This window comes from Lithobates pipiens, unplaced genomic scaffold (assembly GCF_037356315.1).
Source record: "Lithobates pipiens isolate NorthernLeopardFrog02 unplaced genomic scaffold, aLitPip1_a1.2 Scaffold_13, whole genome shotgun sequence".
NCBI classification, from domain to species: Eukaryota; Metazoa; Chordata; class Amphibia; order Anura; family Ranidae; genus Lithobates; species Lithobates pipiens.
In genome coordinates, this window is record NW_027507718.1 from 67,602,105 (window position 1) to 67,620,140 (window position 18,036).

Below are 18,036 nucleotides of genomic sequence, written 5' to 3' on the forward strand. Positions count from 1 at the left end.
GGCCAGTGGAGGACCCTAGAAGAGAAAGATCAGGGCTGCTCTGTGCAAAACCACTATACAATGCAGGTAAGTAGAACATGCTATAACATTTTTTTTTTAAAAAGGGTTTACAATTCACATTAATATCTAGCAAACACTAGATGGTGCTGTGCACATAGAACGTATATGAGCTAACTCAAAGGCTAACTATTATGGTTGCTGGGTTTGTCAGAAGAGGTTCATTCCTATATTGAGGACTTGGGCGGCTCTCGACATAACGATACTATACTAAAAAATGGTTTTAGGCCTTATGAAATACTAATACAAGTTATATTTAGTTGTTATAGCTAGACACTCTGGAATTTCTTCTGCATTACTTGCTCAATATGCCCTTATAATTCTTCTTAGCTAATAAACACCAATGATGACTAGAACTGCAACAGCTTTTTTGTGACACATATACAGGCAAGCTTCCGATACTGTGGGGACAGTCTTATATTGTTATTTTAAATAAACATATACTATATAATATAAAGTGTTTTTTTTTTTTTTTATCTGAGTCTGTGTAGTTAAAATGCAACACAAAAGTTCAGTCATGTGACCTACCCAGAAGTGATACAAATTCACAGGCAGCCAGCAGCTTTGAAAGTATGGATACAGCCGCTGTTTCCAATTTGACATCTGTGAAGGTGTGTTTCCCCAAATGCACAGTGTGAGTTCTGGGTCATGCACTGCAACACATACGGTTGTCAAATTGGAAGCTGAGGCTGTGTTCATGCAGTCACTGCTCCCAGTAGACATAAATGGGACTGCCTGCACACAAATGCATGGAACCTGTGCATCCTGTTTGGGCAAACGCGGCCCTCACAGGTGCATGAACTAAATCAATAACATGAAATATTTTTAAATATACAAATATAGAAATGTTACAAGTGTTATTGAAAAGAATGGCGATAGGAGATTTCAGCGACTAAGGGTCCATTCACACAGGGGCGACACGACTTCCAGGACGACTTTGTGAGGCAACTTGGAGACGACTTGAACAAGATCTGGGGTGACTTACAACACGACTTTAAGTCGCCCCAGGCCAGGCGACTTTTGCCGTGGCCAATCAGAGAATGAGCTCTGAAGGGGGAACTCCACGCCAAATTTATGAAAAAAATTTGGCGTGGGTTCCCCCTCCGAGAGCATACCAGGCCCTTAGGTCTGGTATGGATTCGAAGGGGAACCCCCATGCCGAAAAAAAACGGCGTGGGGGTTCCCCCCAGATCCATACCAGACCCTTATCTGAGCACGCTACCCGGCCGGCCAGGAAAGGGGGTGGGGACGAGCGAGCGCCCCCTCCTGAGCCGTACCAGGCCGCGTGCCCTCAACATGGGGGGGTGCCTTGGGGAAGGGGGGCCGCTCGGCCCCCCCACCCCAAAGCACCTTGTCCCCATGTTGATGAGGAGAAGGGCCTCTTCCCGACAACCCTGGCCGTTGGTTGTTGGGGTCTGTTGGTGACCCGGCCCCCTTACAATGCCACAGTCCCGGAGGATGCTGGGACTGTGACATCGTAAGGGGGCGGGGTCACCATGTGACATCAACCGGTGACCCCGCCCCTTGTCCCTATATAAGTCGCCACGCACCGCGTCTCTGGCATTGCGGCCGGAGAGAGCGTCGAGTCAACATCTCCAGAAGAAGAAGAAGAATGGGCGGCAAGAAGAACCGAAGAGGGGGACAAGACCCCAGAAGTCAGAAGAAGAGGGCGGCGGCGACGAAGAAGAAAGCCGGGCTCCTCCGCTAGCAAAAGAGCTAGCAGAAGATATCGGAGGAGTCCGGCGAGAAGACGGAAGACCCCCGGAGCTGTGCAATAATTTATTTTAACCCTTGTGGGTTGCGTTTTTTTGTAAATGTTTTTCACAGGTGAATGGGTAGCGGTACATTGTACCCCATACTCATTCACATAGGGTGGGGGGCCGGTATCCGGGGGCCCCCTTATTAAAAGGGGCTCCCGGATTACGATAAGCCCCCCGCCCGCAGACCCCGACAACCAACGGCCAGGGTTGTCGGGAAGAGGCCCTTGTCCTCATCAACATGGGGACAAGGTGCTTTGGGGTGGGGGGGCCCCCTTCCCCAAGGCACCCTCCATGTTGAGGGCACGCTGCCTGGTACGGCTCAGGAGGGGGCGCTCGCTCGTCCCCACCCCCTTTCCTGGCCGGCCGGGTAGCGTGCTCAGATAAGGGTCTGGTATGGATCTGGGGGGACCCCCACGCCGTTTTTTTTTGGCGTAGCGGGTTCCCCTTAGAAACCATACCAGACCTAAGGGTTTCTTTTTCAGAAATTTGGCGTGGAGTTCCCTCTTGAGAGCTGATAATGCTGTCAGAGTCGCCTCCGTATAGACGGAGATCCGACTTGGAGACGACCTCCATTGAAATCAATGGGTACCGGTCGCCTACAAGTCGGATTCAAGTAGTACAGGAAACTTTTCTGAAGTCGGAGCGACTTCAGAAGCGTGCATTAAGACGGCTCTCATTCACTTACATTGATTTTTAAATGTTGTCCGACCTGAGGCGACTAGGGGCGACCTGAAGTCGGATCTGAGTTGCCCCTGTGTGAACGGACCCTCACAGTGTGTTCATTGCAAAAATAAACTTTCTGGACATAACATTAATAGCTGCTCCCAAAATATCAGTATTCCCACTGGCAATGCTTACAACGCCCAATGCCAACAGAAATGGAAAGTCTAAATAAGTCCAAGGGACCCAAACCAAAGAAATAAAATTCTTGCAAGGAAGCAAATAATGTTCAGTCTAATCCGAGTATGACCAGGCAAAATAAAAAAACGTTGTGATTATGTCAAACCTTTAAGCTAGGTTCACAAGTGTATTCCAAAAATGCATGCAAAATTATTTCCCACAACACACAAAAACACCCTTCTGCAAATGAAAGGTAGTACCATTAATTCTAAATGGCATACACACACCCTGCTAATGCGCACATGCCCTTGTTACCCCCTCTAGGGCTGCCCTAGATGCAACACAGAAATGCTCAAGTGCTCCCTCACACCTGCATAGGTGTGAGCAGACCCTTAGCCCTTGTACACACGGTCGGGCATTCCGACGGAAAATGTCCGATCGGACTGTGTTGTCGGATAATCTGACCGTGTGTGGGCTTCATCTGACTTTTTCTGTCGGAATGTCCGACCAACAAAGTTTGAGAGCTGGATATAAAATTTTCCAACAACATGATCCGATCGGACTTTGTCCGATCGTTTGTAGAGAATTCCGAATACTCTGAATATCATTTTTTTTCATACTTAGGAGACCTAAATGTAAAAAATACATTTGTTTAACGTTCAATAACTGAAATTCATAAAGACTGGCGCAGACAGATTTTGGGTCTCTTGTGTGTTGTCAAAGTGATGCAGCAAATTCATGTACCTGTCTAGAACTTGTACTTGAATTTGGTGCAAGCTATCCCAATTGCAGGGACCCCGAATACGTGTTGATTTTGATGCACAAGTTAGAGTTGTATGGTTGATAAACAAAAGCGTATTTTAGATATTGGGTATTTTCCAGTACTATGTTCTGAGTTCTATGACTGTTATTACACTACCTCTAACACTAACATATATATCATTAGAATACAGGATTTATATAGCGGCAACAGTTTATTCAGCACTTTAAAACATAAGGGCAGACAGTACAATTGCAATACAATTTCATAGAGTAGAAATCAGAGGGCCCTGCTAGTTGGAGCTTACAATCTAAGAGACATCATCTCCTAAGGCCCCATTCACACCTCAGCATTTTGTAGCTTGAAGCCTGAAGCTACAAAACGCTGGAGGGGAAAAAGTCCATTATTCTCAATGGAGATGGTTCACATCTCCACTCCATGTCGCCTGAAGCCAAACGCCTGAAGCTCAAATAAGTTCTGGACCCTTTTTTGTCGCTCAAATCGGGCAGATTTGGGAGTTTTTGTTCTTTTTACATTGGTGACCTTTTGCCCTGCACAAAAACAAATAACGCTGCAAATCGCTGTAAAATCGCACGATTTTCTGCCTGAAAAATGCTACGTTCGGGTGTGAATGGGGCCTCAGGGCTGAAGCTGCTGTGAGTGAGAGTGAAGTTAACATAGCAGGAAGTTGGAAAGTTTGTTGCTGTGCACAAGCTTTCCCTATTATCTCTCGAATTGTTTAACCATTTTAGGATCCTCAATAGCTTTGTGCAATCTGCTCCTAGAGATTATAACCATGTCCAGAGTATATGGACTTACACAGAAAAAAAATAAAACACATTTCAACAAAGCGGTTGTAACTCCTTACATATACCCAGTGAATTGACTGGCCTCACGCAGAGCTGAAACAAATCTCCTAAACAAGCTGTATCTGTTTACATGCAGTCTTCTCTTCTTTAAAAATGCAGAATTTATACAGCTTGTCTGAGCTTTTAGAAAGCGCGGGGCGGGAATATGAAGATGACTGGAGGGGAGGGACATACTCACCCTTTACACAGCACACAGGAACAAAGGTAATGCCACGTACACACAATCGGAATTTTGGTAAGAAAAAGCTCCGATGGTTTTCCCGATGGAATTTCAATGGGATTTCACTCAAGCTGTCTTGCATACATGCAGTCACACATAATTCCAAGAATGCAGTGACGTACAACGGGACTAGAAAAAGGACGTTCAATAGCCAGTAGCCAATAGCTTCCATCTCGTAGTTGAATCTGACTTGAATTTGCGTCGGAATTGCATACACACAAAAGGTATTTTCGGATAGGAACTTTTTCCGACCGAGAAATTGAGAACATGCTCTCAATCTTTTGCTGGCCGAAATTCCGCTAAGCAAAATTCCGATGGAGCATACACACGATCGCATTTTCCGACCGAAAGCTCTCATCAGTCGTTTGCTGGACGAAATTCTGATCGTGTGTACGGGGCAAAAGGCTGTCACTCACAGGCTGAAGCTCCCCACCCTTTTACCTCTTGGTGTCAAGAAAACTTGTGAAAAGTGATTCATGCAGACAGCAGAGGAATGAGGCAGCAGAAAGAAATTACATTTAGTGTTCTGGATTGAGATATACTACCGTACATACTATAGAGGGATATGCTTTGTTAATATTATATGTCTGAGGTTTACAACTACTTTAATATCCTCTCTGTGTGGGGATTATTCCAAGAGCATGGGTATGACAAATGGGTTAATCATAAATATACTATTAAATAATTTGAACTATGTTGCCCACACAACATACGCATGTAACGTCTGTGCTTACATTTACACATGTACAGCATAAATGTATCTTATTTGTTAGGACACTGCCATCTAGTGTTCAGGTTGCTAGGATGCAGGTGGCCCCTTCTGCCTAGTGTCCTAGGTTACTAAGGTGCAGACAGCTCCTTCTGCCTAGAGCTCTCGGTTGCTAGGAAGCAGGAGGCCCATCCTGCCTAGCATCCTCGGTTTCTAGGAAGCAGGCAACTTCTCCAACTTAGTCCTAAGTAACCCCCTGATTTCTAGCACACGGGACAGGATGCTGTCTTCATCAGGGGAGGTTGTAATTATGCACCTGCAGAAAAGGTGGTGTGCATTTTGGCTTTGCATATATAAGGAGTTAGGGAGAGGAAAAGTTGGGCTTTGTTTTTTTTTGTTTTTTTTCCTGCGCTTCTCCTTTAATAACAGTGTAGTCAACTGTGTGGTGAAAATCGAATGTGACGAAGCAACAGTAATTGAAAAAATAAAATAAATGGCAGAGCCCTTTAACATTTAATTACATACATATAAATTTGAGAAACCTTCATTATCTCTGGATCAGCAAAAGTGTATACCTTGCCAAACGGTGTATCAACATACTTCTCAGTTCTCCCTTCCAAAATATCTGGATCATCTAGTCCTGAGCCACCAATTATTCCAATCTGTTAAAAAACAAACAAATGCAAGTTAATTATTTCCACATCTGGTGACAGGTAATCTACAGACAATGTGCGAGTTACACAAATCGCATTAGGCATTAGTTCACATGGGCTTACTGAAGTGCATACCCATGTGATGGTGCTCTGTGCATCCCCAAATATGCAGTCCTATTCATGTCAACTGGGATGCCTGCATGTGGATGCATAGAACACCTGTGCATCAATGCGGACAAATGTGACCCTCGCATGGGTGTATGCTTAAGTATGCACATGTGAATGATACCTTAAGAGCCGGTTCACACTGCGGGCGATGCGAGGCGACACGACTTGCCTCGCCTCGATCTGACAAGTCGCCCCCGTTCTGTACAATGGAACCGTTCTGAGAGGAGCGACTCGAGTCGCTCCGACTCAGAAAAAAGGTTCCTGTACTACTTTCGGGCGACCTCGGGGCGACTTGCATTGACTTCTATACAGAAGTCATCTGCAAGTTGCCGCTGAGGTCGCGGCGAGGCAAGTCGGTGTCGCCTCGCATCGCCTGCAGTGTGAACCGGCCCTAAAGGGGTTTGCACAACAACGTTTGGATCAAAAGATGTTTATTAAAGACATTTTAATTGAACACTTGATGAAGAACTTTATCACAAAAGTCAAATATCGTAGGAAAGCCAGCAACATCTTCTATATCAAGCAAACAAAAGCAAAATAATAAATAGCCTAGTAAAAGTATAAAATAAAAAAATAAAAAAACAACTTTTGGGAATATACTCTTATACTCTTACTGTATCTTTAATCCAGAGATTCCCTCACAGTTTTTTTTTCACACTAGATGTCCTCAGTGTGATGGCCAGCATTATACTTCCCCTGAGACCAGATCATCCTGGAATCTCCCCAGCCTGTAACTGGACAGTGATAAGGGAAACAACACAGTGATGGTCTCAACTCCCTTTCACTCTGCTTTTAATTCCCATCAGTGTCCCTTGTCAGCACATCAGCTGATTGGCTATTTGTACTGCTTCTTCTCCTCACACTCCAGCCCTCCAATACAGGGACTACAAGAGGGGGATCAAAGTTCAAATAGAGGTGATGACACTGCTTGCTGAATTGAGTGGGGAAGGGTTAAAATTCCTGTCAAGATTTTTATTTTATTTTTTTAATACATGTCCGATTTGGGAGGATTACTTCCTGTATTCTAGACACAAAAGAAATTTACCCAGTTTATCCCTGTTCTGGCAAGTGCCTAAAATGTTGAATCTTTTCTCACTTTCAGTGCCAGTGACTGACCAGCTCAAACAGATTTGCACCCAGATTTCATGTTCTTCTATATTCTGTTGCCATATCAGATACAGGGATTTGTAGATTACACACTAAATAGTCTGGGATTTGACTTTGTAGTCAAATTTGAGAAAACCCCATTATATGTTTGTTGTTTTTTTATTTCTTACCTTTTATGAGGTTTCTCAGGAGGAGGTGTTATAGTTGAGTGCAAAGTTTTTTGAAAAATGTCAGAGTGAGCCTGTCCCAAATCTGTCCTCATTAGCATACAATGCAAGAAGACCAGTCCCTACATCTTTAGACCTTTATTATGGCAGACAGTATTGAGATGTAATTACTTGATAATAAAGAAGAGCTGTACAGTACAGTCGGCATTAATAATAGCAAACACAGCTGCCCAGCCCACTCAAACAAAAGAGAATATAAAGGACTTTTCTTTGCTGGAGAGTCCAGGAAAGGGAATATAAATAAGGTAAACTGCATTTTTTTTTACTTATGCTACGCAAACAAGCAAATGTAACAAATATAAAGTAGGTGTTAGAGCTGCACAATTCTGGATTTTTGTTTTGAATAAAGATCACCATTGTCTGCATAACATCATCTTTCACATCATACAAAAAAATTGGCTAACTTTACGGTTTCGTTTTTTTTTTTTAAATTCATTGACATGTATTTTTTCCTCAAAAAATTGCATTTCAAAGACTGCTGCGAAAATACAGTGTGACATAAAATATTGCAACGACCACCGTTTTATCCTCTAGGGTCTCTGCTAAAACAATTATATGTAATATTTGGGGGTTCTAATTTTCTAGCAAAAAATACTGATTTTAAATTTGTAAGTAACAAGTGTCAGAAGAAGGTTTAGTCTTTAAAGTGATTGTAAGGCTGCTTTCACACGGGGCGGCGGGTCCGTTAGCGGACTTTACCATCGTTTTAGCGCTTTCGGGCCACTTTTAACCCCCGCTGCCAACTTTTCTTCAAGCCAAACCTGAACACTTTAGCAGCTTGGGACACCTTTGGTTGTCCCAAGGAGAGGAGTAATGTGGTGTGCATAGCGGGCCTCAGTTAAAATTGGGTGTGGCCAAATTGCTCTTGCTGACATCACCGCCCTGCTTCCCCGGTGATGCCGAACCTGCCCCCAGACAGCCGCCTGCAGCTCCCGCATGGCAACAGATTTGTGTTTGACTATTTTGGTTACTTGGGGAGCCACAACCCAGTCTGAATTATGTGTCCAGGTTCTAGTCTGCCTGAAACTCGGACACATGATTCAAAACCCAGACTGTCCAGGTGAATCCCAGACAGGTGGCAACACAAGGCCAAAGCCGCATGTTCTGATACTTTGATAATAGTTCCAGCAGCTCGGAGACTCCAGGGGCGGAGCTTGGCTGCTGGATCCGTGCTGTATATTCACAGCTAGTCTGTAGTGTGACAAGAGTGTCCCCTGCACTATGTCTGATGACTGGACACAGAAGAGTAGGGGTGGGCTCCGGCGTGTTCGCACAGCCCACGTGCAGAGCCCCCCCCCAGGAAGTCAGCACCGTGCTGTGATAATCACAAGTAGCGAGACATTTCCTGATCTCTGCAGCAGCGCATTGGGACAATGTTTCACTGCCTGTGATTAGCACAGCGCAGTGCCGACTTCCTGTAGAGCTCTGCATGTGGACTGTGCGAACACAACGGAGCTCATCTTTATAGCAGAGGAAGACTTAATTCACACAGGTTTTAGTGGAGGTTGGATTCTGTATGACGGGCGAACAGGCCCAAGGGCTCTCGGGCGAACCGGCCCAAGGGCTTTCGGGCGAACCGGCTCTCGGGCTCTGGGACGAACCGGCCCTCGGGCTCTGGGACGAACCGGCCCTCGGGCCCCCGTGCGAACCGGCCCTCGGGCCCCCGTGCGAAACGACCCTCGGGCCCCCGTGCGAAACGACCCTCGGGCCCCCGTGCGAAACGACCCTCGGGCCCCCGTGCGAAACGACCCTCGGGCTCCCGTGGGAACGGGCTCTCTTGGGAACCAGCCCTCGGGCTCTCGTAGGAACAGGCTCTCGTGCGAGCCGGCCCTCGGGCTCCCGTGCGAACCGGCCCTCGGGCTCCTGTGCGAACGGGCTCTCGTGCGAAGCGGCCCTCGGGCTCTCGTGCGAACGGGCTGTCGTGCAAACCGTCCCTCGGGCTCTCGTGGGAACTGTCCCTCGGGCTCTCGTGGGAACGGGCTCTAATGGGAACCGGCCCACGGGCTCCCGTGCGAACCGGCCCTCAGGCTCTCGTGGGAACGGGCTGTCGTGCAAACCGTCCCTCGGGCTCTCGTGGGAACGGGCTCTCGTGCGAACCATCCCGAGGGCTCTCGTGGGAACGGGCCCTAAAAGCAGGGAGATATGAATGCAGGAAACAGTGATGTGGGAGGTATGCAAGTTTTTAATCCATTTTTCTGATAAATTCTGCATGTAAAAATGCTAAACACAGGAGTGGCGGTATGAAGGCCATAACATATTTCTGAATAAAGGAAAATTGGATGCAGTGAAGTGCAGAAGGGGAAATAAGAGAGGGTTCATGGAGCAGAAGACACTCCACAGACGAGTAATGCACAGTCACACACCTATATACAGGACATAATAGGAACTTATTGGTATTATGAAGTGAAATGTGAGGAGAGCCCGTGCTGTGTAGTGTACTGTGCTATGAGGAGACAGTACGGAATGAATGCGGCAGCATGGCCTGTGTGCTCCCAGTCAGCGTTAGTCCCCCGGAGAGCTCCATTCTCCGGACTCTACCAGTCACACAAACTGCTAATCCGTACACTTCCGCCCTACAATAAGGAACAGAATGTATTTCACAATGGCGTCACCAACCTTCACAGCGCGCACAGCCATAGCACGAAGCAGACACGAAGCTCTCCTGATAACGGACTTTCTGTGTACCGCCTAGACCAGGAAGTAGCGCTGCAGTGGCGGAAGCATTGTACACATCATCAGTCACCTCAGGGGGCTGGGAGGACTGCACACTGCATGTCGCTATACAGCACACTTCTCCTCACTATATATGGGGATGGAGCACAGAGAAAACTACTATTTCTGGTGAAAGTAAACGTGTTTGTAAATCCTATCACAAGCTTTGTACAAGCATATTTGCAACTGTATCAAGTTCCCAGGGTCTGTTCCCTGGGCTTGGTAAGGGGAGGAGAGCAGTTATATCACATTAAAATCTCACACCACACCCACAATTTACTGGTGCAGCCACGTTTTTATTGGCATTTCCAAAAGTTACACAATTACAGTTTTAAAGAGGAAGTAAACTCTATTTTTCCCCCTTTTTTTCTTCCCTGTAAAGTAAAGGCATAATGTGCTAGTATGCATCGCATACTAGTATATTATGTGACACCTGCAAGCGAAGCCCGCACTGTCCCTGCATCCATCTTTGCCTGTCTTTCTTCAGTCGCGGACTCTGGCTGTGTGACGTCACTCCCGTGCATGCATGCACATGGCAGCCGCTGGTCAATGGCACACGCTTCTGAATAAAGGGCACAGGCGGCCGACATGACATCATTGGCTGGGTATACAGCAAATATCTCCTGAATGGTGCACGTTTAGGAGATATTTACAATACCTATAGGTAAACCTTATTATAGGGTTACATATAGGTACAAAGTATACAGGGAGGCTTACTTCCTCTGTAGGCGAACATTTAAGTATTTTCATTCAGGGCCGTGTTAATAGCATCATGGGCCCCTGGGCAAAGTAATTCACTGGGGCCCCTGCCAGCTTGCCCCAATATACACACCTACTTTCAAGAAATAAAGTATAAATAGTTGATAGAATTAAACATATTCATTACTACTTTCAATAAAATTGATTTTACAAAAGGAAAACATTCCATAAATCAAAGACTAGTCAACACAAAGGGCACAGTACAGGGGGGAATACAGAAGGGCACAGTATAGGGGGGGTCATGAGGGCACAATATAGGTTCTGGGATGCTTCCCTGAACACGACCATATCGGTACATTTTAGTAAAAAGCATGACTGTCCGAGCAAATCCTGGACAGTTGGCAAGTATGATGCAATGCAAGATTATTGTGGGGCTCCCATGTATCTGGGGCCCCTGGGCAGTGCCCAGGAGTGCCCTTGCATTAAGATGGCCCTGCATGTGATTACATGCAGCGGAAGCCGATGGGCGGGTGCCAGGTACAAAATGTCCACTGGCACCTGCCGATCATCAGGCAGAGACACAGAAATGCGATCTGCCTATGTAAACAAGGCAGATCACCGTTCTTACAAGAGGGGAAGGATGGAGTTTTTGTATCCGCAAAGCAGGGAATAAATTCCATCCCTTCTGCTAGTAAAAGCACCCAATACAGTTCTCATAAACACTAGTTAGGCACACATTTAACCCTTTGATCGCCCCTGATGTTAACCCCTTCCCAAGCAGTGTCAGTACAGTGACAGTGCATATTTTTAGCACTGATCACTGCATTTGTGTCACTAATTCCCCAAAAAGTGTCAGAATGTCCACCGCAATATCGCAGTCACACTATAAATCTCTGATCGCCGCCATTAGTAAAAATAAATAAGTACAAATATCTCATAATTTGTAGACACTATAACTTTTGCGCAAATCAATATACAGGCAGTCCCCGGGTTACAAACAGGATCTGTTGGTTTGTTCTTAAGTTGAATGTGTTTGTAAGTCAGAACAGGTACATTTAAGTGTAGTTCCAGCAAAAAAAAAAAGATTTTTAAGCTTTTTGGATAACATAGGGAAGAGTTAACACCCCGTAATGTTTGTTTAGCTGTCTGTGCCCCTGTACAGAAGATTTCACCTCACTTTCTGTCCCAATGACAATTGGATTTAGAAAATTCTGGGTTGTTGTGGAAACAAGCCTTGGTGATAAAGCATCAATGGAAGTACCATTTTCCCATGATAACTCTTATGCCCTGTACACGCGGTCGGACTTTCCAACGGAAAATGTACAATCGGATCTTGTTGTCGGAAAATCCGATCATGTGTGGGCTACAATTTTTTTTAAATTCCGATCAGACAAAGTGCCACGCATGCTCAGAATGAATTACGAGACAAAAGCTATTGGCTACTGTCCTCTATATAGTCCCGTCGTATGTGTTGTACATCACCGCGTTCTGAACAATCGGATTTTCCGACAACTTTGTGCGACTATGTGCATGCAAGAGAAGTTTGGGCCAAAATCCGTCAGAAAAAAATCTGACGGATTTTGTCGTCGGAATGTCCGACCGTGTGTACGCGGCATTACAGTAGAGAATTTCCCTTCCTAAGGGTAGATTTCCTCTCACTTCCTGTTGTCTCCCTCCATTTGTAAGGAGGAGTCGTATACAAGTTGGATGTTTGTAACTAGGGGACCGCCTGTATGCTTATTGGGATATTTTTATTTATTTTTTACCAAAAATATGTAGCAGAATACATATTGGCCTAAACTGATGAACAAATTATTGGATAGGTTTTATAGCAGAAAACTTTTTTTTTTTTTTTCCAAAATTGTCAGTCTTTTTTTGTTTATGGCACAAAAAAACGGCACTGACAGTCCCGCTCCCAGCTTGCCTTGCTCCCGTCCCATAGACCCACACACTAGGCTCCGACTGCTCGGCTCGGTTCCCTTGCACTATGACATCACACGACACGCTCAGGCACCGTCTCCACCAGACCCGCTCCGCACCAAAGCTGCCCAAACACCCTGTAGCAGGCACCCAGATGGTCTTGGCCGGCTCCAGATTGTGCATGTACAGTTCTGAGCCGAGAGTCACAGCCATATTTTTTTACTGGGGCCCTTTTTCTGTCACTGGCATTTACTGGCAGGAGAAAACTGCCTGTTTTTTTTACTGGCTAACACTACGACAACACAGCTAAAGGGGGAGCTTTTTGCGTTTAGACCAAAAGTAAAATTTTAGTCTCATCTTAATTCCACGTTTGCTGTGTCCCCCCAGGGCCAGATTAAGAACATCATGGGCTTGGTGCTGAGGATTTTGGTGGGGCCTTTTATAAACAATAAATAAATAAAAATGCAAACAATTTTTTGTTATAACAAATTAAATTAAAGAGAAAGAGGGAGGATGAGAGAGAGAGAGAAAGGGGATGAAAGAGGTGTGAAGGGTAAGGGAGGGAGGATGAGAGAGAAAGGGGGGGGGTGATAGAAAGAGGATGCACATGAGCATGTGTGGGAATGACATCAACGCAGCCTGGCCAAGGCAAGTGACCGAAGGCACAGAACCCAGAAGGAAGACCGGGTGAAGATGGAAGTGCCCGGGGCCCCGCCTGATTGATCACAGCACAGCACTGGAGGGCTCAGTCTGACAATTTAAGTTATTTTAGAAAAGTTTACTACCGCTTTAATATCACAGGAGCCTCTCATGGGGCCCCCTACTGACCCTGTGGCCCTTGGGCAGTGCCTAAGTGAATAGTTGTCAACATTTCAAAAATATTTTTAGGGACACTTTTTTTACAAGTGCTATATTTAGAGTAGCTGACATCCCCTATGTTCCTCTATACATCACAATAGTAAATACCAAATTAAATAAATACTAATAATGTGGCAGAACAAATATGAGGACTGTAAGATTTCCTTTAGTTGGACTGACAAAAGTGTGCCCATTCTAGAGCTGGTAACATTGAGGATATTCAGTATAATTTTAAAGAACCGTTTTTGTGGGTAAGAGGCATAGGGGAGGAGTATGGATGGTATAAAAGTGGGAAGTATGTACAGGTGAGGGAAAGGAATGTGGAGGGTCTAACAGTGGGCACTATGTACATGAGAGGAGTGCAGAGGGTATGGCCGAAGGCACTATGTACAGAAGAGGAGTGTGAAGGGTATGATAGTGGGCAGTATGCACAGCAGAGGAGTGTAGAGGGTAAGACATTGGGCACTATGTATAAGAGAAGAGTGTGGAGGGTATGACAGTGAGCAATATGTACAGGAGTGTGGAGGGTATGACAGAGGACACTATGTACAGGAGAGAAGTGTGGAGAGTAGGACAGTAAGCAGTAATTACAGGAGAGGAGTGTGGAGGGAGGGTATGACGGTGGGCACTATGTATAGGAGAGGAGTATGGAGGGTATGACAGTGAGTAGTATGTACAGGAGAGGAGTGTGGAGGGTATGACAGTGGGCACTATGTATAGGAGAGAAGTGTGGAGGGTATGACAGTGGGCATTATGTATAGGAGAGGAGTATGGAGGGTATGACAGTGAGTAGTATGTACAGGAGAGGAGTGTGGAGGGTATGACAGTGGGCAGTATGTATAGGAGAGAAGTGTGGGAGGTATGACAGTGGGCACTATGTATAGGAGAGGAGTATGGAGGGTATGACAGTGAGTAGTATATACAGGAGAGGAGTGTGGAGGGTACGACAGTGGGCACTATGTACAGGAGAGAAGTGTATGACAGTGGGCACTATGTACAAGAGAGGAGTGTGTAGGATATGACAGTGGGCGTTATGTATAGGAGAGAAGTGTGGAGAGTATGACAGTGAGCATTATGTACAGGAGAGAAGTGTGGAGAGTATGACAGTGGGCACTATGTATAGGAGAGGATGATGAAGTAATCTGGGAAGGAAAAATGTAAAGGTTTGTGGAAGGATGTTTAGGCACTGCGTAGTGGTTAAGCGGGCCATACATGGATTGAAATTACACCAATTAAGCAGAGACCAGCCATAGTGGATCTATGTATGGGCTAGCTGGTTTTACACAAGTCAACCTATTAACTGACTTGAGTACAACCAGCCTGTCAGGTTTTCCCCAAAACAATCAGTGCTGCCAGCTATAGTTACCAACACTAATCATTGTATTGACTGGCAGAACACAATAACACTGCGGGAGTGATTGCTCCATTCACAGGTCAGCAGGTGAGAGGGTGTGGAGACAAGCTGGGGAGAGATACTAGTCAGTCCCTGGGTAGGCACTGGTTAGTATCAGAGCCAGATACACACAGGTTACATACGCCACGATCGTTAGAGCGAGAGCAATAATTCTAGCACTACACCTCTTCTGTAACTATAAACATGTAACCCGTAAAAAAAAAAATTAAAGCATCGCTTAGTACACAACAAAAAATCGTGCTAACTTTAGTGTTTTTTTTATGAATGAAACAGTTTCTTTAAAAAAAAAAACTTTTTAAAAATTGCTACGCAAATATCGTGTAACATAAGAAGTTGCAAAGACCACCATTTTATTCCATAGGGTGTCTGCTAAAACAATATATAATGCTTGAGGGTTCTGAGTAATTTTCTAGTATAAAAAAATGATGATTTTTACATGTAGGAGAGAAGTCTCAGAATGGGCCTGGGTGGCAAGGGGTTAATTATCATAAGTAATATACAAATAATTATTATAAGCACTGTGAGGTCATCCTCCCAGTCTGCTGCAGAGTGTTCCAGCTTGTATTTATACTGCCGCTCTGTATGCAGCTTCTGACAGGCTGCGCAAGCAGCCCTGTATCTCCAGAACCGTAGATGATAGCTGCCCCATTTTTTAACCAGTGCTGGAGTGGGTCTTTAGCTACCTACCCCCCAAATGTGGGGTCTCTGACTCCTGATTGGCGAGCTACAATCCTCAAAATCAATCTTTTTTTGTGATTTTTCTTTTTTTTTTTTGGGCAAATGGGCCTATCTTGAGAAAGGGGCCTGGAGCTGCAGCTCTAATAGCCCCTATGTTAATCCGGCCCTGTGTCCCCCACAAGGCTTCTCGCAAACGGGACTTCCTATGGCTTTTTTCCAACAATGACTTGGATCTCTGCAGCTCCTCCAGAGTTACCATGGGCTTCTTGGCTGCTTCTCTGATTAACCTCTTCCAGACGAGCTGCTGCAGTTATACTACAGCAGGTTGGCTCCCCTGTGCGAGCCATCGTAGCTGTACGTTGGCTCTTTAAGAAGCTTTAGCAGGTGCACACGCCACCGCCAGAGTCATGTGCATTGCGGGCACGATGACCAGAGGGCACCCATGATCGCTCGTGACAGAGTGAGAACACACAAAGCACAGTTCTCTCAGGGGAGTAGGGACAGATTGTGTGCTCCTACTAAGTAGGAACACTGATCTGTCTCCTCCCTTAGTCACTAGTCAGTCTCATTCCCCCCACAGTTAGGACACACCTAGGGAAAGCAGTTAACCCCTTGATTGCCCCCTAGTGTTAACCCCTTCCCTTACAAGGACAATTATACAGTAATCAGTGGCTATTTTTAGCTCTGATGGCTGTATAAATGTCAATGGTCCCAAAAAGGTGTCAAAAGTATCCGATGTGTCCGTCGCAATGTCACTGTAAGGATAAAAATCGCTGATCACCGCCATTACTAGTAAAAAAATTAAATAAATCCCCTGTTTTGTAGATACTATAACTTTTGCGCAAACCAATCAATATACACTTATTGTGAATTTTTTTTACCAAAAATATGTAAAAGTCTACATATCAGCCTAAACTGATGAAGAATTTTTTTTTTAATTTTGAAATATTTATTATAGCAAAAAGTACAAAATATTGTGTTTTTTTTTTCTTCAAAATTGGCGCTCTGTTTTTGTTTATAGCGCAAAAAATTAAAAACTGTAGAGGTGATCAAATACCACCAAAAGAAAGCTCTATTTGTTAGAAAAAAAGTACATCAAATTTGTTTGGGTACAACATCATACGACCACACAATTGCCTGTTAAAGCGACACAGTGCCGTATCGCAAAGATTGGCCTAGTCAGGAAGGGAGTAAATTCTTCCGGAGCTGAAGTGGTTAATGCTCTCCTTGCCCGGCCTGTCAGTTTAGGTAGACGGCCATGTCTTGGTAGGTTTGCAGTTGTGCCATACTCTTTCCATTTTTGGATGATAGATTGAACAGTGCTCTGTGAGATGTTCAAAGCTTGGGATATTTTTTTATAACCTAACCCTGCTTTAAACTTCTCCTCAACTTTATTCCTGACCTGCCTGGTGTGTTCCTTGGCCTTTATTATGCGGTTTGTTCACTAAGGTTCTCTAAGAAACCTCTGAGGCTTCACAGAACAGCTGTATTTATACTGAGATTGAATTACACACATATTGGGGATGATTTCCGAAAGCCGTGCGCCATCACTAGAGGCACAGGGTGAGGCGCAAGTTGCACATTTCCATATTTACGAAATGGTGCGCCGGTAACAGAGCTCAAATCCCCCATTTACTATCGCGATCTCGGCTCACGGGAGAATGCAATCTGTGCACCACTATGGACATGGCACATGGCATCTCCAAATTAATAATGACAGAAGATGGAGGTGCCAATATTATGGGGTGATGTGAGGAAGTTTAGTAACAACTGCCCAAGTAACAAATATGCCCAAAACAGAATGAGAAAGTAACTTTTTCAGAGAAAGCCTGCTGTGCCTGCAAGTACATTTAGAACTGTGTGAGATCAATATAAGCAGTGCACATGCACAAACGGCTCTTGTGCTCTTTCACATTCGTTTGTTCACTGCGCGGCCAAAATCTTAGTAAATGTTAAGCAACGTACATGCAATTGTATGGGTTGAACGGGTGTACTTCTAAACCTGACATATTTGTTTTTTTAATGCTGGTTCACCTTTATGTATTTTTTTAAGGAGATTTGCACACAGGTCATGTTAACATGTTATGTTGCCAACATGTGACATGCACCTTGTTAAAATTATGTAAAAAGACTCTCGCTCCTCTAGCTACTCCTAAAAGGGCATTTAACCTTCCCCCTCTAATGGGAATGATTTACTTGGGCTAGCTTTTGCTTTTAAAGGGGAACTCCACACTCTATTCTACAATGCTCTTTTTTCCTCCCTCTAACCCCTTGGATTTCCATGGGGTAACTTTTGCTTTTAAAGGGGAACGCCACACTCCACTCCATACTCAAAAAGGTTTGAGCTGCCTTCACCAATTCAAACAGCATCCTTTTTCAGAGCAC

At 45.0% G+C, this 18,036-nt stretch overlaps 1 protein-coding gene across 6 annotated transcripts in view; it reads right to left on the reverse strand.

Annotated features, from left to right (window-relative positions):
- The window catches only part of MTAP (methylthioadenosine phosphorylase), an 83,216-nt gene extending 73,066 nt beyond the window's left edge, over nt 1-10,150 (reverse strand). For 4 of the 6 annotated variants that reach the window (XR_013272167.1, XR_013272166.1, XR_013272165.1 and 1 more), the window contains exons 1-2: nt 9,987-10,149; nt 5,791-5,877 (exon numbers count right to left, since the gene is read on the reverse strand). Coding sequence is in view for 3 of the 6 variants with exons in the window: in XM_077475160.1 (XP_077331286.1) it covers nt 5,791-5,877; nt 9,987-10,007 (108 nt within the window). In the remaining 3 variants the exon portion in view is untranslated. Of the gene's footprint in view, nt 1-5,790; nt 5,878-9,986 lie in introns of all 6 variants that reach the window. The other 2 variants (XM_077475162.1, XM_077475163.1) reach the window with 2 other exon arrangements.
- Nucleotides 10,151-18,036: the final 7,886 nt, after the last annotated feature.